Source organism: Canis lupus, chromosome 34 (genome assembly GCF_011100685.1).
Source record: "Canis lupus familiaris isolate Mischka breed German Shepherd chromosome 34, alternate assembly UU_Cfam_GSD_1.0, whole genome shotgun sequence".
Lineage (NCBI taxonomy): Eukaryota > Metazoa > Chordata > Mammalia > Carnivora > Canidae > Canis > Canis lupus.
The window spans coordinates 35024685-35048514 of record NC_049255.1 but is presented as its reverse complement, the minus strand read 5'-3'; the positions used below and the strand labels follow the sequence as shown (position 1 = coordinate 35048514).

The window sequence follows — 23830 nt, the reverse complement described above, 5'->3', positions numbered from 1 at the left end:
TATATAAATCTACATACATTGCTATGGAAAGATAATCCACAAGATGTTAAGTTAAAAGGCAGGTTAAATAACAGCTTGTACAATGTTCAGCTATTTGTAAGAAAGAAAAAAAGTTACCCTATCCCTTCTAGTTGTATATTCACAGAAAAAGACATCACCAATTTGTTTATAGGAGCTATTTGGGTGAAATCTGAGGATCCTCAGAGATATTTTTTCCTTCAAACAAATCAATATTTTTGTTAAAAAGCATGCACTAGGGATCCCTAGGTGGCTCAGACATTTGGTGCCTGCCTTCAGTCCAGGGTGTGATCCTGGAGTCCCGGGGTCGGGTCCCGCATCAGGTTCCCTGCATGGAGCCTGCTTCTCCCTCTGCCTATGTCTCTGTCTCTGTCTCTCTCTCTCTCTCTCTGTATCTCTCATGAATAAATAAAATATTAAAAAAAAAAAAGCATGCACTACTCTTAATAAAATAACTTAATTAAGAAATAAAATATCCAAAGGCTAGTTTCTAATAAAAGAGACATGACAAAATAGAAACAGTTAAATCAGATTTGGAATAAATTAAAAACTAATAAAATTAGAAATTTAGAAAATACTTAATATTAGATTGTAAATATTTAAAAAAGCATATCCTTATGGAAAAACAGTCACAATTAAAATATGATGAACTAAAAAGTCATTTATCATTCTCTGTCCCATACTCTTTCCTCACTTGAGAAGGGAGGTATAATTGTTACAAAATTACTATTCATCCTAAAATGTTTAATTAAATTAAGCAAACCAGTTTCTCCACAGACACATCAAAACAAATCAGTAAAACTGGTTTTGAACACAAGGAAAAAGAACAGCCGTCATACATCTACTTAAAGAAATGAAGTAAGCTTATGATCATTATTTGCTCTAATATTTTAAAAATCCCATAATTGAAAGCTTAGCTTCTAGACAGTGTTGCTCATAAACCAGAGAAATCATAATCCTGTGTTCCATAAATTCTAGAGAGAATTTTTTCTCTAGATAAGCATGCCCCAATGCCTACATGGCTAAAAATAAAGGTAACAAAATTACAACTGAAAAATAATTGCAAGGAACTTAAAAATAATTACTATTGGCTCTGTATGCCTAAAATTAAGAAGAGACTCGTATCAAAATTAACGAGGGTAAGAAGGATCACAGGGGAATCAATAGACTTTAATAGAAAGTTTAACCTTTTAGTTGAATGAGGCTATAGTCTCACAATTTTCCCCAGAAAATTAGGACACTTAATAGCTATTTAGAGACAACTTTGAATTGCATTATAAAAGGATAAGACTGTTTCACCAGAGAATTAATTTAATTTACTACATGACTCTGTTAATTAAAATATGCTATAATGTTAAGAAAAAATAGAATAAATCACAACTCCCAACGCTTAAATCTCCAATAATGAACATAAAACTATACTGTGAAAAGGCCTATCAGCTTTTTCTAGAATTTGTAAATGTTTTCTGAGCATACTATTATTGAGTACTGCTCAAAACACTGCACTGGAGCTCCAGAGCAAAGACAAGATCTCCATTCTCATGGAGCTTACATCCAACCATATAAACAAGATACAAAGGGAATAGGAGTGAAAGGCTTCTTGGAGGACAGGACATCTGAGTACCTGAATGACGGGAAAGAGCCATGTAACAATCTGGGAACAGAACTCCCCAGGTAAAGACAATACAAGGTATAGGGTACTATAAAATTAACTAATTATTTTATTTATTTATCTTATTATTTTTTTGAGAGAGGGAGGGAGGGAGGGACGGGGGAGAGAAAGAGAGAGAGATGAGGGAGGAGAGGGAGAAAGAACCTTTTATTTTTTTAATTTAAATTCAATTAATTAACATATAATGTATTATTGGTTTCAGAGGTAGAGGTCAGTGATTCATCAGTCTTCTACAACCCAGTGATTACATCACATGCCCTCCTTAATGCCCATCACCCAGTTACCCGATCCCCCTGCCCCCTCCCCTCCAGTGACCCTCAGGTTTGTTTCCTATGATTAAAAGTCTCCTATGGTTTGTCTCCCTCTCTGATTTTGTCTTGTTTTATTTTTTCCCCTCTTCCCCTATAATCCTGTTTTGATTCTTAAATTCCACATGCCAGTGAGATCATATGATGATTGTCTTTCTTTAATTGACTTATTTTGCTGAGCATAATACCTTAAAAGCAGGCTCTGTGCCCAACCCAGGGCTTGATCTCACAGCACTGAGATCATGACCTGAGCTGAAATCAAGAGTCGGACACTAAGTGACTGAGCCACCCAGGCACCCCGAGTACTAGAACATTTTTTAATGGCTCATCTCTAAATAAATTTCTCTTAATAAAATGTGTTATCTATGATTCCCTATGTGCACTAGTTAGAAAACCATTGATTGAAGAAAATCCTAAATGGCATGAAATGATCAGGACAGGATTAAAATGAGAATAACACTGGGGCGCCTGGCGGGCTCATTTGGTAGAGCATGAGACTCTTGATCTTGTGGTCATGAGCTCAAGTCCCACATGAGGAACAGAGCTTACTTTTAAAAAATGAGAATAACATTAGTTCATGATAAGAATCAACTTACTGATGCTAATTATATTGTATATACTGTGCTAAATTATATAGTCTCATTTTCAGGCAGAAGATATACTGTGAGATAACCACATCATTTAGAATTAATATTATTTAAACTACCTTTGTGATCAAAAGTGGATGAAGAGAAAGATAGTCTTATCCTTAAATAATACAGAATTTAAAATACCAAGCTAGTATTTCCATTACTGGACTTCAAAAAATGTTAAGGCTCATAATATCTCAGGTGAGGGGAAGAACAAATGGATGCTCTCATTCAATGTAGTTGTGCCATAAACTGGTTTAAACTTTTTTGATAGCACATGGTCACTAGATTTATGGCAACAAATTGTCATCAAACTTTATGATGTGAATATTCTATGACCTTGCTACAGAGTCCCATACAATAGCACAAAATCACATATTAAGATATTCGTTATGTATTGCTTATAGTAGCAAAAAACAAAAAACAAAACAAAACAAAAAAAACCCTGGTAATAGTCCAAACATCCATCAATAAGGGATTAAATAAATCATGAAGTACTTACAATGTGGGATATTATACAGCGTCTAAAAAGGTAATGCTATAGGGGTGCCTGGCTGGCTCAGTAGGTGAGCATGTGACTCGATCTTGGGGTTGTGAGTTCAAGCCCCACGTTGGGTATAGAGATTACTTTAAAAAAACAAATCTTAAAAAATATATATAATGATATAATTTCATGCACACCGAAATGAAAAAAATTTAAAATGTCCAATTCACAATGTAAAAGGAAAATATCACTTAACGGTTTGTATGATTTAATTCTTTTTGTATAAAAAAGTGTGCTTATAAATAATGTACAGAAACAAAAATGTTTGTGTATCCAGAGAAAATACCTCAAAGTTGTTACCAGTGATTTTCTCTCTTACACCTGGGATTGGTGAGGAAGGAAAGAAGAGAAAGGGCAAACAGAAGACTGCCTTTAAATTTCAAAACAGGGATCCCTGGGTGGCGCAGCGGTTTGGCGCCTGCCTTTGGCCCAGGGCGCAATCCTGGAGTCCTAGGATCAAGTCCCACGTCGGGCTCCCTGCATAGAGCCTGCTTCTCCTTCTGCCTGTCTCTCTGCCTCTCTCTCTCTCTATGTCTATCATGAATAAATAATAAATAAAATCTTTAAAAAATAAAAAATAAAAATAAAAAATAAATTTCAAAACATTTGTACTACTTTTTTTCCCAAACAATGAACATGGATTACTTTAGAGAAACTTCTTAAAAATGTCTTTAAAGGGGCACGTGGCTGGCTCAGTTGGAGGAGCACGGGACTCCTGATCTCGGGGTCATGAGTTTGAGCCCCACAGTGGGTAGAGAGATTGCACAAATAAAACTTTTTTTTTAATGTCTTTAAAAAGTAAAATGAGTGTTGAGTTTACATACAGCTTGGATCTAGGATATCTTCCCAGGGCTCTTCATATCAGGAAACAAAGAAATGGCCCCAAATACTGAGCTACATATTATAATGACATTCCTTAAAACGAAATTCCATTCCCATTACAATCAGTAGAAGCCCATAATACAAAACTAGTATATTTAGGGTATCTTTAAGCTATACTTCAATGACGTTCCATCGTGTAAAATAAAGTCTCATGTCTTTCGCAAAGCCTTCCAGGATTGAGTCCAAAACTTGTCAAAGTTTAATATTCATGCAACTCACCTAGAGCTCCTGTTAAAATGTAGATTCAGATCCAGGAGTCTGTGATGGGGCCTTTTCTAAAAGTTCTGCAGACCACACTCTGAGGAGCAAGGGTCTAACCTCGGTTCATACCGCACCACTCCCCACACTTCAATTTAGTAAATTACTGCTCTTTCACAAACACCATGTTCTTCATACCTCTGCCCTTTTTCTATCTTATTCTTCGTCAAAAAATGGCTTTCCCCTCACCTCTTCCACTTCAAAAACTTCTACTCTTTGTTACTATTTTAGTCCAAATGTCACAAATACTTCAGGCACATGTAGATGATGCTTCTTTTGCATTCCAAGATCCCTATGCATTTATGTTCAACTTATCATATTTGTTATTTACATGTCCATCTCCCTATGAGACAATGAATTTGGGGATAGAAAATATCTATCTTCAGCACACAGATATTCAATAAATGTTTTCTGAGTCCAAGTCATTAAGATATTGAGTTTCTGCCACCACCTTTGAAATCATGGTTGTCACAATTACTTTTATTCTGTAATATTTTCTCTGAAGTAATATTCAGCAAAAAATACTGCCAAATTATTGAGGGTAATCTCTAAAATATAAAACAACATTCAAATTCAAAATTGAAGTAAAATATAACACTATTTGATGAGATGTTTATGTTAATGGTGAAAGAAAGTCACATTAATTTTACTCTATTTTGGGGTATAAAGGACAAAACAAAGATTGTATTCTTTGGTATTATTTCAAGTACCTGAAGCAAAATAAAAATAGCATCAAATTTCTAATATACCTAATAGTCTTAATTAATTAGGACTTTAACTATATTTTAAAAAACAAATGACAAAGTAGTATCTTAAATCAAATGCTTACATAGCCCTCTCTTTATCACTCACCTTCCTCATCTATCCATTTCATGGTGAAAAGCTGTTCGTTGTCAAAAGAACACATATCTCGAACTTCATTGCAAAGGCCCTCAAAGGAGATTGAAGGTTCAAAATGTGTTATCATGATATCCCTGAAAAAGAAAAAGAGTTTTAAGTTTGACGATCACTGAAACTAATAATCCTCCACAAACTACCAAATGCCTGACAATCTGATTAACATCAGTTATTTTGGGGATCTCTGGGTGGCTCAGCAGTTTGGTGCCTGCCTCTGGCCCAGGGCAAGATCCTGGAGTCCCGGGATCGAGTCCCGCGTCGGGCTCCCGGCATGGAGCCTGCTTATTCCTCTGCCTGTGTCTCTGCCTCTCTCTCTCTGTCTATCATAAATGGATAAATAATAAATCTTTAAAAAAAAAAAAAACATCATTTTGTGAGTGCATCAACACGCATTGCTTCCAGTAAACTATCTCTGTAAAGATTTTTAAAAATCCGTATTAATAATGTTTAAAAATAAAAATAGTGGAATGTTAACTAAATTGAATTTAAATTAAAAAATTAATATAGTGGATTTGTGAGAAACTTTAATTCAATCTCCCTCCTCATTCAGGAAGCCCACCCTAACTGCTCTGATGGTTGTCCCACTTTTGCTTTAATATCAGTTTTCAGAAGCACACACTTTTGTGAAGCACCGCACCCCACAGATGAATAGCTCAGTTATTGATAAGCTTCTACATTACATTTAACTGAAATCTGTTCCAATCACTGGTCCAGATCTCCCCTCCCTAAGAAGTCTACCTTTCATCAAAGAGATGGCTCTTCAATTATTTGACAAACATGTGTCATGTCCTCTTCCTCAGCTCTCACATAGATTAACCACCCATGACACTGCCATCCATTCTTTGTATGGTATGATTTTTAGACCTCACACCTTCATTTTTCCCGAAGAATTCCCATTTGCCAAAATTGGTTTTATTTTTTTTTTTTAATTTTTATTTATTTATGATAGGCACACAGTGAGAGAGAGAGAGGCAGAGACACAGGCAGAGGGAGAAGCAGGTTCCATGCACCGGGAGCCCGACGCGGGATTCGATCCCGGATCTCCAGGATCGCGCCCTGGGCCAAAGGCAGGCGCTAAACCGCTGCGCCACCCAGGGATCCCCAAAATTGGTTTTAATATATGACTAATTATTTTAGATACTCAAAAAACATAGGAATAGACATAAATATGTATTTATGTTTGTCTTAAGTGTTAGATAAGCGACAGTATTCAAATAAAACTACCTAGCAGCTACTTATTATATAACTTAAAATTGCAACAAATGTTTTAGAGCAGATGCCTGGAGTTTCCTCCAAGAAGCCAGGAGAAAGTTTCCTACGATCGAATCTCTGCCCAGTAACCAGCCACAGTACCCTTTCAAATATAAGTCAGATAGACTGAATGACTCTGATTTAACAAACTTATAGAGCGATCACTTAGTGTCAGCCTGTTCAACAGTTTTACAAAGTTAATGTAGTTCATGTACTTCCTGTTTTAAACTCTTCAAATGCCTTTCTCATGCAGAATAAAATCCAAAATCCCTAGCAGGGTCTATAAGAGCCAGGCTATCTCTCTGGGCAACTTCTACTACTACTTGAAAAGGTAAACCAATGTTTAGAGTTTACAACCTACCCCAGCTAGAATGTAAGTTTGGTGAAAAAGTAGGGATTTTGTTTTGTCCATTATATTCCCAGTGGCCAACACAGTGCCTAGCACAGAATGGATATTTGAAAAATGTTCACTAAAGGAAAAAAGGAACTGGGAACACACATGGGTAGCTAGAACACAGAACACAGAGTGGGGGGATCCCTGGGTGGTGCAGCGGTTTGGCGCCTGCCTTTGGCCCAGGGCGCGATCCTGGAGACCCGGGATCGAATCCCACATCGGGCTCCCGGTGCATGGAGCCTGCTTCTCCCTCTGCCTGTGTCTCTGCCTCTCTCTCTCTGTGACTATCATAAATAAATAAAAAAAAATTTTTTTTAAAAAATAAAAAAATAAAAATAATAAAAAATAATAAAAAATAAAAAAAAAAAGAACACAGAGTGGGATATAAGGAATTTAGAATTTTAGTCATCTGTATAAAAAAAAAAGTTTAAAAAAACTATAGTCTTTAGGAGCTGTCAAAGGTAAGGAGAGAAAAAAAAAAAAAAAAACAAAGGTAAGGAGAGAGCAGAGCATCAATTTTGATTGGCCTTTTCTTGATAATCATTCTAACCATCTCATCACTTTCTGCCCCTGCCTCTGAGAACCATCTTGCCTTGGCTTTCACAATAGTATGCTTCCCTGGCTCTCTGCTTTTCTCAACTCATGTCTCCTTCAGTCTTCAATCACAAGATACTCTTTACACTTTCTCTCTTGGTTATTGTCTGTCACTCTTCCTTTCTCTTTAAAACCTAGTTCACATTCAATGTTTTAACTACTATCTCCATGGAGGGGTCTCTTAAATCTGTCATTCCAGCTCTCTTTGTAGTAATTAAGTCTGTTGATGATCTGATTCTATTCTCAACTTGAACCCACCTTTGCCAACAAAAACATTCTACTACAGACATCTGGTTTACTCATAACTCAACACAGAAGACCCTAATAATCCAAGTTTTAATTCTGACCTTTCTGCAACTCAAGGCCCAGTTTACATAGGGAGGTGGGGATCAATTCTTTAACAGGTGCTTCAAGATAAACTTCCATTAAACCTTTTTCAACCACACAAGCCCAATGGTCTATACTTCTAAACCTGTCCAACATGTATCCTATGTTCCATTTTCTGCTGACTCAAATACTGATACAGTCTCAACTAAATTGTACTCAGGAAGACAAAAATTCTCGGACTTTTCCATAGCTTCATATAACTATTAACATAATTAAGGACTCAAACATTTTCTAACTGAATGTTGAAGAAATACTCTCAAGGAGAAACTCATCTTCCAGAAAATGCACTTTTGACAAGGAAATATCACTGTTTATGTTTCTTTTACCTATAAACACTTATAGAATACTGAGTGTGCCCTGGGTGTTTAAATAAACTTTACCTTATGTAAGCTTTACAGTAACTGTCAAACTAGACATACTAATCTATTTTACAAATTTAAAAAGCAAAGTACAAAGAATATTTGCCAGTCTCTCAGTTAAAAAATAGAATATGAATTCAAATCCAAATCTATTAACACCTGTGTCCCCATCTAACCTTCTAAAAGCACGCAGAAGCAACAGATGCTTCTGGTTTAATATGGCAGAGGGAACACATATCTATATCCATTCATTTTAAGGGCCCACTGAAACAACAGAAATCTGAAATAGCAAATTATTTAAGTCTTAGAAAAAAAAAAAAAAGGCACCAGAAGCAGACCAGAAAGTGTAAGAAAATCCCAGTTGACTGAAAACAGATGGGATAAAAGTGAGCGAGAAAACATATCAGCCCCAAACAACAAAGTTAAGTGGAACCTTTAAAAGAGAAAAATTGGGCAGCCCTGGTGGCTCAGCAGTTTAGCGCTGCCTTCAGCCCGGGGTGTGATCCTGGAGACCCGGGATCGAGTCCCACGTTGGGCTCCCTGCATGTGGAGTCTGCTGCTCCCTCTGCCTGTGTCTCTGCCTCTCTCTCTCTCTCTCTGTGTGTGCCGCTCATGAATTAAAAAAAAAAAAAAAAAAAAAAAAAAAAACCTTAAATAAAATCTTTAAAAAATAAAAAATAAATAAATAATAAAAAATAAATAAAAGTTTTATTTACATGAGATTACTTTTCCTTCTTTACGCATCTAATCATACTACTTGGCTCTTCTAAGTGCTTGACACCTACATAAGCATTCACTATAAATGCTTTTTTTTTTAAGATTTTTTAAAATTATTTATTTATTTATTTGAGAAAGCAAAAGAGAGCAAGTACGGGGGTGGGTGAGAAGCAAAGGGATAGGTACAAGCAGACCCCCTGCTGACTGTGACAGAATCCAATGCATGGCTCAAACCCAGACCCCAGAGATCACAACCTGAGCTGAAGTTAGATGCTTAACCAACTGGTCCACCTTGTTGCCCCAGATTTATAATTTAAGTAATCTCTATACCCAATGTGGGGCTCGAACTCACAACCCCGAGATCAAGAGTTGGATGCTCCACCAACTGAGTAGTCAGGTGCCCCTATAAATGTTTTAAATTGGGGACGCCTGGGTGGCTCAGTGGTTGAGCATCTGCCTTGGGCTCCGGGCATGATCCTGGTTTCCAGGGAGCCTGCTTCTCCCTCTGCCTACGTCTCTGCCCTACTCTCTGTGTCTCTCATGAATAAATAAATAAAAATCTTAAAAAAAAAAAAAAGTAAATCTTTTAAAAAATATATTTAAAATTGCTTTAAACAAAACTTTATAAGTTAAAGAATAGGATGATGTTACAAATTTTTAGAATGTAAAAATTACCTAGAAAATCAAGATGGAGAGAAAGTAGAAGGTGGTATAAATTTAAAATGTTTCTTTCCGAGGTATCTGGGTCCTGAGATTGAGGCCCGCATCACATTGGGTTCCTTGCTCAGTGGGGAGTCTGCTTCTCCCTCTCCCTCTGCTCCTCTCCTCTGCTTGTGCTTTTTCAAATAATAAATAAATAAAATTGTTTTAAATAAATAAATAAAACGTTTCTTCCTATTGGAAAGTCAATACTCTATTTAAAACTAATAATTTAGGGCAGCCCCAGCAGCAGTTTGGCGCCGCCTGCAGCCTGGAGTGTGATCCTGGAGACCCGGATCGAGTCCCACATCGGGCTTCCTGCATGGAGCCTGCTTCTCCCTCTGTCTGTGTCTCTGCCTCTCTTTGTCTGTGTCTATGAATAAATATAAATAAAATATTTTTAAAAAAATAAAAGAAAATAAAACTAATAATTTAAAAATAAAAACAGGGAACAAGAAAAACCCAAATAACTCAAATAAAAGACAAGCAAAGGACTTGGACCAACATTTCTCAGATATACAAAGGGCCAAGGAGCTTATGAAAGGATGCTCAACATCATTAATAATAGGGAGATAGAAATCAAAACCATAATGAAATATCACCTCACACCTATTAGGATAACTATTATCAAAAAAACCCAAAACAGAATAACAAGTGTTGACAAGGATGAGGAGAAACAGAAGCCTTGTACACTGCTGGTGGGTGTGTAAAATGGTGCAGTAGCTATAGAAAACAGTATGGAGGTTCCTCAAAAAAATTAAAAATAGAATTTCCATATGATCCAGTAATTCCACTTCTGAGTAGAGGTCCAAACGAACTGGAAGTAGGGACTCAAACAGATATTTGTATGTCAATGTTCACAGTAGCATTATGTACAATAGCCAAGGATGGAAGCCAACCAAGTATCCATTGACAGAGGAATGGATAAACTGTGATATATGAAAACAAAGGAATATTATTCAGCCTTTAAAAGTAAGGAAATTATGGGGCACCTGGCCAGCTCAGAGAAGCACATGACCCTTGATCTCAGGGTCAAGAGTTCAAGCCCCACACTAGGTGAAGAGATTACTTAAATAAACAAATAAACTTAAATAAATAAATAAATAGAAGTAAAGACATTCTGACACATGGTGAACCTTGAAGACATTATGTTAAGTGAAATGGCCCAGTCATGAAAAGACAGATATGATTCCACTTAATTGGAACAGGGGCTTCCAGAGGTTGGGGGAGAGAAGGAAATGGAGAGTTGTTCAATAGATATACACTTAGTTTTACAAAATAAAAAAGTTCTAGAGGTTGGTTGTAAAACAATGTGAATATGGTTAACACTACTGAACTGTACACTTAAAAATGGTTAAGATGTAGGCACCTGGATGGCTCAGTGGTTGAACTTCTGCCTTCAGCTCAGGGTGTGATCCCGGAGTCCTGGGATCAAGTCCCACAGGGAGCCTGATTCTGCCTCTATGTCTCTGCCTCTCTGTGTCTTTCTTAAATAAATAAAATCTTTAAAAAAAAAAAAAAAAAGGTTAAGATGTAGGCACCTGTGTGGCTCAGTCAGTTAAGCACACGGTATTAGGCCCCCTGCTCAGCAAGGAATCTGCTTCTCCCTCTGCCTGTCCCCAGCCCTTCATGTGCTCTCCCGCACACAGATGTGCACTCTTTCAAATAAATAAAATCTTTTTTGAAAAAGATTTTTTTTAAATGGTTAAGATATAAGTTTAATTTTTTTTAAGGGATCCCTGGGTGGCGCAGCGGTTTGGCGCCTGCCTTTGGCCCAGGGCGCGATCCTGGAGACCCGGGATCGAATCCCACATCGGGCTCCCGGTGCATGGAGCCTCTTCTCCCTCTGCCTGTGTCTCTGCCTCTCTCTCTCTCTCTCTGTGACTATCATAAATAAATAAAAATTAAAAAAAAAAACTAAATTTATTTTGGGGATCCCTGGGTGGCGCAGCGGTTTGGCGCCTGCCTTTGGCCCAGGGCGCGATCCTGGAGACCCGGGATCGAATCCCACATCGGGCTCCCTGCACAGAGCCTGCTTCTCCCTCTGCCTGTGTCTCTGCCTCTCTCTCTCTCTCTCTCTGTGTGTGTGACTATCATAAATAAATAATAAAGAAAAAAAAAAGAATTTTTTTTAACAATTAAAAAGAAAAACAGAAGAAGGTACACTATTTAAGTTACAAACAATCATTAGAGGGATGCCTGGGTGGCTCAGCAGTTTGGTGCCTGCCTTCAGCCCAGGGTGTGATCCTAGAGACCCAGGATCGAGTCCCTCGTTGGGCTCCCTGCATGGAGCCTGCTTCTCCTTCTGCCTGTGTCTCTGCCTCTCTGTGTCTCTCATGAATAAATAAAACCTTAAAAAATAATAATCAGGGACGCCTCGGTGGCTCAGCGGTTGAGCGTCTGCCTTTCAGCTCAGGGCGTGATCCTGGAGTCCCGGGATCGAGTCCCACATCGGGCTCCCTGTATGGAGCCTGCTTCTCTCTTTGTTTTTGCCTCTCTATGTCTCTCATGAATAAATAAATAAATAAAATCTTTAAAAAAAAATAATCATCATCATTAGAACTAAAAATAGGAGAGGCAGTGATGAAGAAGTACTAAATTCCTCATCTTTCATATTGATCAATGGATATAATAAAACAAAGCAAAATTTTAAAGTTTGTTTTCTTTTTGTGAGAGAGCAAGCATGGGAGGGGGGAAGGGGCAGAGGGAGAGAATGTTAAGCAGGTTCCATGCCCAGCATGGGACCTGACACTGGCTTCCTCTCAGGACCCTGAGATCATGACCTAAGCTGAAATCAAGAGTCTGACACTTAATCAACTGATTCACACAGGTGCCCCAAAACAAAACAAAATTTTAAAAGTAATTAACTCTGCGTGGTGGAACTGGGGGTTGAGGAGAGGCTGGAGATGGAAAGATGTACTTTGTACTTAGACCCTTCCAAATGGTATAGATGATCATTAATTTCTCTACCATAGAAAAGTATGATTTTATTATAAAATTTACCTTCTAGTTAAAAAATAAAAAATGTTAAATGACTTCTATAAATAAAATTGTTTTGAATATTTTAAATATTAAAAATAAATAAAAACAGAAAATAGCTCCTTCTTCTAACAACATTGGAAGAGAACATGCTTACGTTAAAGCAATTTGGGGGGTATTTATTCCATTTTTTTCTTCTTCCAAGTTTTTATTTAAAACTCACAATAGTTAACATATAATGTAGTTTGGTTTCAGGAGTAAAATTCAGTGATTCATCACTTAAACAGAACAGTCAGTGCTCATCACAGCAATCACTCTCCTTAATACCCATCACCCATTTGGCCAACCCCCACCTACCTTCCCAGAAATTTTTCTTTCAAAATACCCTCAAGGTTATTAGTATGAGGGAGTAAGGGCTGAGAGAATGTTTTTTTAGAATTAGAGCGTTTTTGGTTTTTTTTTTAAGATTTATTTATTTATTCATGAGAGACACACAGAGAAAGGCAGAGGGAAAACCAGGCTCCATCCAAGGATCCTGATGTGGGACTCGATCAGGGACCCTGGGATCACGCCATGAGCTGAAGGCAGACGCTCACCCACTGAGCCACCCACGTGTCCTTGTATTTTAGAATTAAGTAAGAGAAGGAAAAGCTGTCATACAATTTCTCGGGCAAAAAACAAGTATGGCATTATGTTTTTTGAAGGCAGGGGAAAAAAATGAATATCAGACACCATCAAAATATGACTTCCTTATTAAGGTCCACATGAAGTTAAAATTAGCACATATGTAAGCACGTCTGTAAACAATAGGGATTTTTAGGAAATCTCATTTTTCAAGAGCTAAAACATATTTATCAGAACACACAAATATTTTTAAAATAATCCTTAAAAAACATAGTGCAAACATTCTAACGAGACTCAATGAAGGAGTCATGCTTTATCAACTGCCACTCCTTAAGTTCCAGGAACTAAAACATTTAAGGGAGTTTTATATAAACACTTCTCTAAGTAATTGAGAGAGCACCATGTTCATACCCTCTACAAACATCAGATCCTTATTATAGCACTAAAGCTAAAAATGAGCTGCAAAATAAAAATATTACATTCTAAAAGGTATAAAACAAACTGTGCCTGAAATATTTTTTTCTGGTTTAATTTCAGTGTTAGCATAAATTATCTTACCACTGGTCTTCGACAGAATGTAGCCTGCCTCACCACAAAGATTCCCAAAACGGCAAATTTAGATATAGTTTCAGCTGAATTTTTAAAAAAGAAAAAAAAAAGGTAGTTTTAATTTTGCTACTGGGCTTCAGAAGACAAACTGCTTTAAGCATTCATTATGTTCCTATGTTCTAAAATACAGAATCTGAAGTTTTTCTGTAGGACTAATTGCTTTTAAAAATAAACCTGAAGTAAGAACCACCAGTTCAATCCTTCTGCTATCTCAAAATAACCTTTTCTCCAAAATTAAATGTAGTATAAAGAGAAAAAAGCCTTATTTGTAATCACTCATATAATAGATTTAGGCAGAATTATCCAGGGACAATGGTAAAATCACTGGGTTAAAGGTTCTGAGGAAAGAGAATATTCACGCAATCTCATAGTATCACTCCTCAAATTGATTGTTATTCGTAAAAATGTCATAAAGCAACTTCCATTTTTTAGTGATCAAGAAGATAGATAGATGGGGCCCCTGGGTGATGCAGTTGGTTGAGTGTCAGACTCTTGGTTTCAGCTCAGGTCATGATCTCAGGGTCATGAGATCGAGCCCCCGTATCAGGCTACAAGCTCAGTTGAGGAGTCTGCTGGAATTTCTCTCTCCCTCTCTCTGCCCCTCCCTGCATTCACTCACTCTCTCATTTTCTCTTTCACTCTCAAGTGAATTAAAGATCTAAAAAAAAAAAAAGAAGAAGAAGAAGAAGAAGAGAAGAAAATTGGCTCAAAAAGAACTGTGAAATATGAATTTGACAGGAAAGCAAAAAAGTGATTTCAAAAAACCCTATCAGGGCAGCCCCGGTGGCTCAGCAGTTTGGCGCTGCCTTCAGCTCAGGGTATGATCCTGGAGACCCAGGATGGAGTCCCACATCAGGTTCCCTGCATGGAGCCTGCTTCTCCCTCTGCCTATGTCTCTGCCTCTCTCTCTCTCTGTCTCTCTCATGAATAAATAAATAAAATCTTAAAAAAAAAAAAAAAACCTATCAATATAGTAAAAGGAGAAAATTATTTCTCTGAAGGGTGAGACTCAGCTTTGTACTGTGGCTTACTAAGCCTCAAGGCTACCATCCATACAATGCAGATAATGATATCTGCCTCTGAATATTGTCGTGAAAATTAAATAAAAATAAAGGCAAAACACTTATCATAGTTCTTAGAACCGGGTACATAAAAGATTAGTTTCTATGCTCTTTAGTTTAGTTTCTATGCATACCTTAAAGGGGGAAAAGGAGACTGGGTATCTTTGAAGATAATTTGTGAAAGTTTTCTAACTACTGATAATATTTCATTAAAATAAAAGATTACTGCTGAGGAGCCTGGAGTGGCTTAGTCCGTTAAGCGTCCAACTTTTGATTTCCACTCAGATCATGATCTCAGGGTCTTGAGACACAAGCCCGAAGAGGGCTGGGGGCATGGATCCTCTTAAGATTCATTCTCACTCACTCTCTCTCTCTCTTTCTTTCTCTTTCTCTCCCTTTGCCCCTCCCTGCTCCTCCTCTCCCTCTCTTGAAAAAAAAAAAAAAAGGGCAGCCCCGGTGGCCCAGCGGTTTGGCACTGCCTGCAGCCCGGGGCGTGATCCTGGAGACCCTGGATCGAGTCCCACGTCGGGCTCTCTGCATGGAGCCTGCTTCTCTCTCTGCCTGTGTCTCTGCCTCTCTCTCTCTCTCTCTCTGCATCTCTATGAATGGATAAATAAAATCTTCAAAAAAAAAAAAAAAAGATAAAAAATCACTGCTAAAGTTCAACTGGTTGGAAAACTTAGCCAAATAGTTAAGAAAAGTGAGATATATAGTAAAGAAGAGGCAAAATTGTTATTTGCAAATGACATTATCTAGCTATAAATTCTAAGACAATTAAGATTTATTAGAATAAGGTGACCAGTTAAACTTAAATATTCAAAAATAGATGGTATATAAAAGGCCTATGAAAACAAAAGATCCAGACGCCTTGGTGGCTCAGTGGATGAGGGTCTGCTTCCGCTCAGATCGTGATCGTGGGATCCTGGAATCAAGTCCCACATCAGGCTGCCCGCAGGGAGCCTGCTTCTCCCTCTGCCTGTGTCTCTGGCTCTCTCTGCATCTCTCATAAATGAATAAATAAAATCTTTTTAAAAAATGAAAAAAGAAAGAAAACAGAAGATCCCATTCACAAAAGCAACAAAACTATAAAACAGCTAAGAATAAATATTATAAAACTATCAGTTCTCACATTAATCTATAAATTCAAAGCAATTCCAAATCAGAATACCAATAAGATTTTTTTTTCCCCTGGGGACATCTAGGTGGCTTAGTCAGTTAAGCACCTGACTCTTGGTTTCGGCTCAGGTCATGATCTCAGGGTCCTGTGATCGAGCCCCGAGTCAGGCTCCACATGGCAACATGGAGTCAGCTTGTCCCTGCTCCTCCCTCTGCTCTATCTCTGGAATAAATAAGTTTTTTAAAATATATAAAAAAATAAAGTAAATTTAAAAAAAATAAAAGATTTTTCTTTCTGAAACCTAGAAAAACCTTCAAAAATTGATCTGGAAGAGAAAATAAATATACAAAAATAGCCAAGAAAATTTGGAAATAGAAAATTAATTAAATGGCTGTTCCATAGCATATATCAAAACTAACTACAATAATGAAAACAATGGTAGTATATATAAAAAAATATTGCTCCGAAAATCAATGAAACAGAATAGAAAGTACTTACATTCATCTGAAAAATTTACTATAGAACAAAGTTGTCCTTCAAATCAGCGGAGAAAGAACCTATTCAGTAACAGTCTTAGAATACATTTTTAAAAAATTAAGTTGTATCAGTACACTACAAATAACTAAACCCCCAAATATCAGATTTATTGAAAAGATAATCACTTGAAAAGCTGCATGGTTATTAGATGAAATATAAAATATGTTTAGATGAGAAATACACATACCTAAGGGAACCCAGAAGCCATATATAAAAAAAAAAAAGGATGGATTTGATTAAATAAAAGTGAAAAACTCCAGGCAAGCAACAGGTTAGGGAAATGCTACAATTTTTTCAAGAGACAAAATGTCAATGTCCCTTAGAACAAATTAATTAAAAAAAGAGATAGAATCCAAGAGAAAAACTGGGCAAAAGACATGAATAAACAAGCCACAAAGGAAATACAAATGATCAGTAATGTATAAAAAGATAGCTATAAAAAAAGTTAGTACTTGTTGGCTATTCTATTATGAAAACTTTTAAAGACCCTTAATGTGCAAAGGGAACACAAGGAAAACACTTTATTTGTACACCATTGTTTGGAATGTAAATTGGTAAGTGTTTGGAGGACAATATCAAGTTTTACAATGGGCAAATTTTGGACCATGTTTGTAAGAATATATATTAAATATAAAGATGTTCCTTCAGCATAATTTGAAACAGTGATTTAATGAAAGCAATTTTTTATGCTCCTCAATCAGGAAAAAGATTAAATTATGGTATAGCAAGACAATAGAACACTATATATCACTGATAAAGTAAGCAGATTGCTCTCTATACATGTATATCTATTTATCCCTGACCATCTTAACATGGAAAGATGATCACGAATGAAAAATATCAAGTTGCAGAAACGTGTAGAGATATGAATCTGTTTACTTGAAAAATAAAAGGGTGTGTACACAACATCTATTCTTATAGATACATCAATATAATGGAGTAAATACTCCAAACTATTAACAACGGCTACCATTAGGAAGTGGGAGAGGCTACAAGGGGTACTTTCCACTTTATGTTGTTTGTATTTTTAAATTTTAGTTTTAGTGCCCTGTCTTTGTCATCTACATTTGGTCACTGGTGACATTTTTGTTTCTATCATCCTTCTCAGCCACATTCCTATATAGGTCAGCTGTCGTGTACAGGGCTTGGGAAACACAGCAGGCACACAATAAATGACTGTTAATTCTGAGTATTTCCACCTGGATGCCCCCAAAGCATGATGAACTCAAAATTAGGTTACTTGTTCCACGTAATGAATTACCTCCTCTCGCTAATCTCTTCCTCCTATATTCCCTAGTCTCTCTCAAATAAGAAACCTATTGTTGTCAAACTCCCTTTCTCTTCCCCACAGGCAACCAATCTGTAATTCATACTGATTCTACCTCCTAAAATTGCCCTTCAATCCATATCCTCTTCTCCTCCTCTGATTCTCTCACCTGGACTACTTCAAAAGCCTCCAAATTAGTCCTCACCTACTGCTAATTCATTGCCCATCCTGGTTCCAAGAATAATCTTTTTTTTTTTTAAGATTTTATTTATTTATTCATGAGAAACAGAGAGGTAGAGACACTGGCAGAGGGAGAAGCAGGCTCCGTGCAGGGAGCCCGACATGGGACTCGATCCTGGGTCTCCAGGATCAGGCCCTGGGCTGAAGGTGGTGCTAAATCGCTGAGCCACCAGAGCTGCCCTATTTTATGTTTGTTTTTTTTTTAAGATTTTATTTATTTATTCATGAGAGACACACACACACACACACAGAGGCAGAGACACAGGCACAGGAGAAGCAGGCTCCATGCAGGGAGCCCAACGTGGGACTCGATCCTGGGTCTCCAGGATCACGCCCTGGGCTGAAGACAGTGCTAAACCGCTGAGCCACCTGGGCGGTCCAAGAGTGATCCTTCTAAGATGAAAATCTAAGCAGGTATCTCTTATTTAAAACCCTCACCAATGAGAAAAAGTCCGCAGCCCCAAGTAGGTTATTCGAGAATCTTCATGAGTAGTGCCTATGAGCTTTCATCTTAGCCTCACTTCTTATCAGTGTCCACTTCACACTTCATGTCCTAATAAGGAATGACTATGGGAGTAACAACTAAACTGATCCGAATTCCCCAAACATACCATGCAGTTGTGCAATGCCTGGAATGATCCCCCCCACCCAACATCTTCATCAACCAGGCAAACCTATTTATCCTTCAAAAGCCTCAAACATTTCATCCTCTGGGAAGGTTTCCTCCGCCCCAAACACCCCCCCAACATCCATGTCTGCAAGTACCTTACGCATCAACACATACACATTCCTTTATTAACTCTTCTATATCTTTCCTCCTGTAAGTTTCTCAGTCCCTTGAGGGCAGAGCCTTAGTTTATCCACCTCTACATGCTCTGTCCACCCTAGTGTCATACGGTACCTAGTACCTTACAGCAGGCAGTAGGTATTTAACAATATTAAAGTGAGTTTAAACACACGTTAGGTAATATGTGAAATCCTAACCAAGACTGGAATTTTAAAAATTCAGGTTTTAATTACACTCATTTCAACTATTTAAAACACACACACACACACACACACACACACACACACACGCGACACTCAACTTACCTTAACAAGAGGGTTGGGAGTCATATTAGAAAGCTATCACGGACCTCCAGGAAGAATTTTTTCTGCAGAGAGCTGCTTCCTTCTCCTCTGCTTTCTCAAACCTCACGTTTCCACACGGTTGGTCTTGGCCTCACTAGACTCTCCCTTAACTCTTTAGCTCCAGTCTCCACTGCTAACAAGCAATTTATCTCTATATTATCTGATTCAAATTTCTCAAAGAGCTGTTTTGGTTTTTGGCACCAGGCCACCAAATCCTTTCTCTTTCTCTTGGATCAGTTGTCCTGTGGTTAGCTACCATGCCAGAAGCTCCAGGACCAATAACTAACATTCCCCCAACTTCCAACTCAATATACTATTTGTATTTCCTTAGAACATTATAGAGATATACTTTATATTGCTAAAATTATTTTGCAATACTTTTAAAAACAAGTCTTGCCAAGACTTGTTCACAGAAAAATCCTGCATACTTCTTCACTTAACCAGCTCTACCTTCCAAATATACAAGGAGTTAATCTCTTCCGATTTATAGATGCGCACAAAAGAACCCTCTAGATTGTTGTAACTGTTCAATGGCAGTGGTTTAAAAAGCATGTTTACAACCTTTTTTTTTTTAAGATTTTATTTATTAATGAGATACACAGAGAGAGAGACAGAGACAGAGACACAGGCAGAGAGAGAAGCAGGCTTCCTGTAGGGAGCCCTACGTGGGACCCGATCCTAGAACTCCAGGATCATGCCCCGGGCCAAAGACAGGCTCCAAACTGCTGAGCCATCCAGGGATCCCCCCTGTTTACAACCTTTTTGCAAAATTTCCCATACATTTATAATGTAAAATGAAATGCGTAGTCTGGACATTTCCTTGTTAAACTCTTATCCCATAATATCAAGTAACTTTAATATAAGGATAAGCACCTACAATAGCAATTTATCACTAACCAACAAAACCTGTTTCTCTTCCTCCTAACACTACTAGGTAATGATTGAAGAGGGAAGGCCACTCACTGACAAGCTCCCATGTTAAGGAAAGAAGGGTATATAGGACATGACACAGGCACTCTTAGGTGGTCTCCAATACAGTCAGATTCTTTTTTTTTTTTTTTTTTTTTAAGATTTCTTTTAGAGAAAGAAAGCTCATGTGTGTACTGGGGGAGGGGCAGAGGGACAGGGAGAAAAAAACTCAAGCAGACTCCCCTCTGAGCATGGAGCCCCAGGCTAGGCCCAATCTCACCATCCCAAGATCATGACCTGAGCCAAAATCAAGAGTCTGACAACTAATCAACTGAACCACCCAAGCACCCCCAATACAGTCGGATTCTCGATGCTATTAATCTCCTGCTTAAAAACTAGAAAAAATCTAATTAAATGTCTGTTATATCTAGAGAGACAACACATTTGCCCTAAGAACAAATTTAACTGAATGAGAGAACACCATACACAACTTTAAAGAGGGAACGCAATTTATTTGCTAAAAAATTCTGGTTATTCCAAGATTCAACGTTCACTGGAAAGAAATACTGTTAGAAGGGAGTAAGAAGGCTTTCTGATAACAGCCTTTCATAAGATCTGAAAGAAAAACTTTTTTCAAATGCAGATTGACCCTACATTTCTTGATATAAAGGATTTTTCTATTTAAAAATGAGGTAGGTGTTCTAGTTAGCCAACCTGTTTATTAGCTATCCTCATTGGTGACTCATTTTAGTTTCATCTGTAGTAATGAGCAGCTGACTATGTAATATCAAAACCACCAGTTTAGACTATTGTTAATAAACATATAATCTTAACATCTAATTTCAGGGGACAGAAATTGGAACAATTTAGAGAGTGCTGATGTTGTCTTTAAATGAGGCTTGAAATGAAGGCACTATTAGAAAGCTTTCAACGAATAAAAAGCAATAAAGGTCAAGGGCTAGATTCTTTCATTCCTTAGCAAAAATTCACAGATGTTAAAAAACAAAATGTTAACTTGAGAATGTCTTAGAAAAATTTTAGTCAGGCACTAAAAGTATATGCCCTCTTCTATTTTCTTTTATAACAATAATTATAGTAATAAGCCAAGAAAATTTGACACCTAACATTCCTTAAATATATTTTTATTTCTTTCTAAAGAAGTTTATAATGATTTTAATTTACTAACTAGGCCTTTTTAGATTTGTCAAACGAATAAAAACAGGAGAAAGAAACCTAATTCCTTCCTCTTCATATTTAAAGTCATCGGAAACTATTTAAATTTAATAAGCCAAGAATTTGCATTGTTTAAAGTCATAAATGCAGACCAGAGAACTGAAAATAATAGCTTAAGAATCAAAAATTGAAAAGCACCAACCAGGAGAAGGACAAGCAAAAGGTAGCATTCACCCAATTTCTCATCTTTCAGTGGAAGGAACCAATAGGTACCACCTAAAGTTGAATCATGAAAGAGAATAAGGTAATAAAGAATAAAGGCAAACCTCCAGAAGAACAGAAATAAACTGTTAACAGTCTACCTCTGGAAGTGGGGAGGATGAGATGGAAGACACTTTTTTTTTTTTTTTTTTAAGATTTTATTTGTCAATTCATGAGAGACACAGAGAGAGGCTGAGATACAGGCAGAGGGAGAAGCAGGCTCCCTTCGGGGAGTCTAATGCAGGACTCCATCCCAGGACCCCAGGGTCACGTCCTGAGCAAAAGGCAGAAGCTCAACCACTGAGCCACCCAGGTGCCACGAGAGACACTCACCTTATACCTCTGTACAATTTGCACATTCCTACCATGTGAGTATATTCATTTTTAATCCCGTTTTTTTTAACTGTCAATAATGAAACACTTAAAAAAAAAAACACATACTATATATTTCATTCTCTTTGCCTAACAGCTCATGGACTGTCAATTTTATAAAATGGCAACTGAATTAATCTCTTAATTAAAGGTAAGGTAAAGGAAGCAAAGCTTTTTTCCCCCACAGTGCAAAGTTCATTGACCATATTCATGTCAAAACTGCGCTTGTGACCACTACAAACTTAAAAAAAAAAAAAACCATACACACACTTCTTAGTATTGTTTTTAAAATGAAGACCTCCTTGATCAATTTAAGCAAAAACGCGGATACTGTCCAAAATAATTCTTGTAAACTATGCTGAATAGGCTAACAAACAAGAGGTCAGCGGCTACACAGCAGCGAGTGATTAAGTGGTTACATCAAATCAATAAGACGTTTGACGGCTCCTATTTCCTTTAAAATCAAAACAAGAGAGGTGTTTTGAAAGTTTGCTATCTTCACTGATCCTCTCAGGAATGTACAAGTATGCACTGCAGTCTCAACCTCCTAGTGCTTGAGGGTTTTTTTTTTTTCTTTTTTTCTTTCTTCTTTTTTTTTTTTTTTTTTTTGAGCAATTTACTTCTGCTTGGACAAACAGTAAGACAGGCCAAAGCCATTGGCTTTGCTGTTAACCCTTTGCCTCAAATCTTGGCCTTCACACGACCATTTCACCTTTCTAATGCTACTAAAGGTAATCATCTCAAATTTCAAAACGCAACTGAAAACAAGGGAAGGGGGATACTCCAGGTCACTGATTACAGGGTATGATCTGATACAACAGTATTAGCACTAGGTCCCTCCTGGTAAGCACAGGAGCTCTAAGTTGGGGAATCTGAGTACATAGCACAGATTTTAAAACCACGCCTCGGTTCGCCCCCCTCTCTCCTTGCAGCGTCTCCCCCTGTCCAGTAAGTGGTCCCTGAGCCAACACTGACAAAGGAGCGTTCACAAATTTTTAATTCGCACCTATACGACCTGCTCTTGGCGAGACCTGAGTGCCTAATGCACGGCCCTAAAAAGGCAGCAACTTTACCCGTGAGCAGTAACTCCGCGTCTCCGAGGGAGGCAGGCAGGCAGCCGGGCGGGCTCAGAGCAGCGCGCCGACTCCTCTGCGCCGCGAAGGTGGGGCGGCCCCGGAGCAGCCGAGGCTTCGGGCCTTGGGCTGCTGGCGGAGCCGGCGGACTACGGGAGTCCTGGCTTTTCAGCCCGCGGCCACCTTAGCTCGCCCAGGCGCCCCTCGGAACCAGCCCTGAACCCCACACGCACTCGGGCTCAAGGGCGCAAAGCCCCCGCGCGCCTCTTGGCAGGCGGCGGGTCTCGAAGCCACCAGGTGGACCCTCTCCATGCCCAGGCTCCGCCCTGGGACCCTCGCCGGACCCGGGCCGGACCCGGCTGCACCCGGGCGCCCCAGCGCCACCCCGCGACCGCTCGGCGCCCCCCGCCCCGCGCTGCCCTCCCCGCCTCCCGGGACACTCACCCGCGGTAGTAGGCTTTCACCCGGACCTGGTGGGAATGGTCCCCGCTGCCGCCGCCCGCGATCGCGTGAGACATGGCACTGCTGTCCCTCTGGGTCGGCATCTCCCTGCTCCCCCGCCCCAGCGCGGAGGCCGAGGCTGCGGGGGGCGCGCCGGGCGCCGGGGGCGGCGGGGGCGGGGGCGGGCGCGCTCCGCTGCAGAGTCTCCCGCTCGGCCTCCCGCTCGGCCTCCCGCTCGGCCTCCCGCACGGCCTCCCGCTCGGCCACCTGCGCGGTCCGCCCGACCCGAGGGGCGCCTGGCCGGGGCAGCCGGAACCGCGCGGCTCCTCCCGCCGGGCCCAGCACGCCTCCCCTCCGGGCCCTCCCACCTCGCCCGCTCCAAAGGCGCACATTCCGGGGGAGGGCGGGCGCGACCATCCGAGCATCT

At 38.9% G+C, this 23830-nt stretch overlaps 1 protein-coding gene across 3 annotated transcripts in view; it reads right to left on the bottom strand.

Moving 5' to 3' along the window:
- Nucleotides 1-23507, bottom strand: part of PRKCI (protein kinase C iota) — a 73022-nt gene extending 49515 nt beyond the window's left edge. Inside the window, exons 1-2 of one of the 3 annotated variants that reach the window (XM_038583870.1) lie at nt 23407-23507; nt 5164-5285 (exon numbers count right to left, since the gene is read on the bottom strand). In XM_038583870.1, the coding sequence (XP_038439798.1) occupies nt 5164-5285; nt 23407-23507 (223 nt within the window). Of the gene's footprint in view, nt 1-5163; nt 5286-19135; nt 19266-22962; nt 23249-23406 lie in introns of those variants that run through there. The other 2 variants (XM_038583872.1, XM_038583871.1) reach the window with 2 other exon arrangements.
- Between the last annotated feature and the right edge of the window lie 323 nt (nt 23508-23830).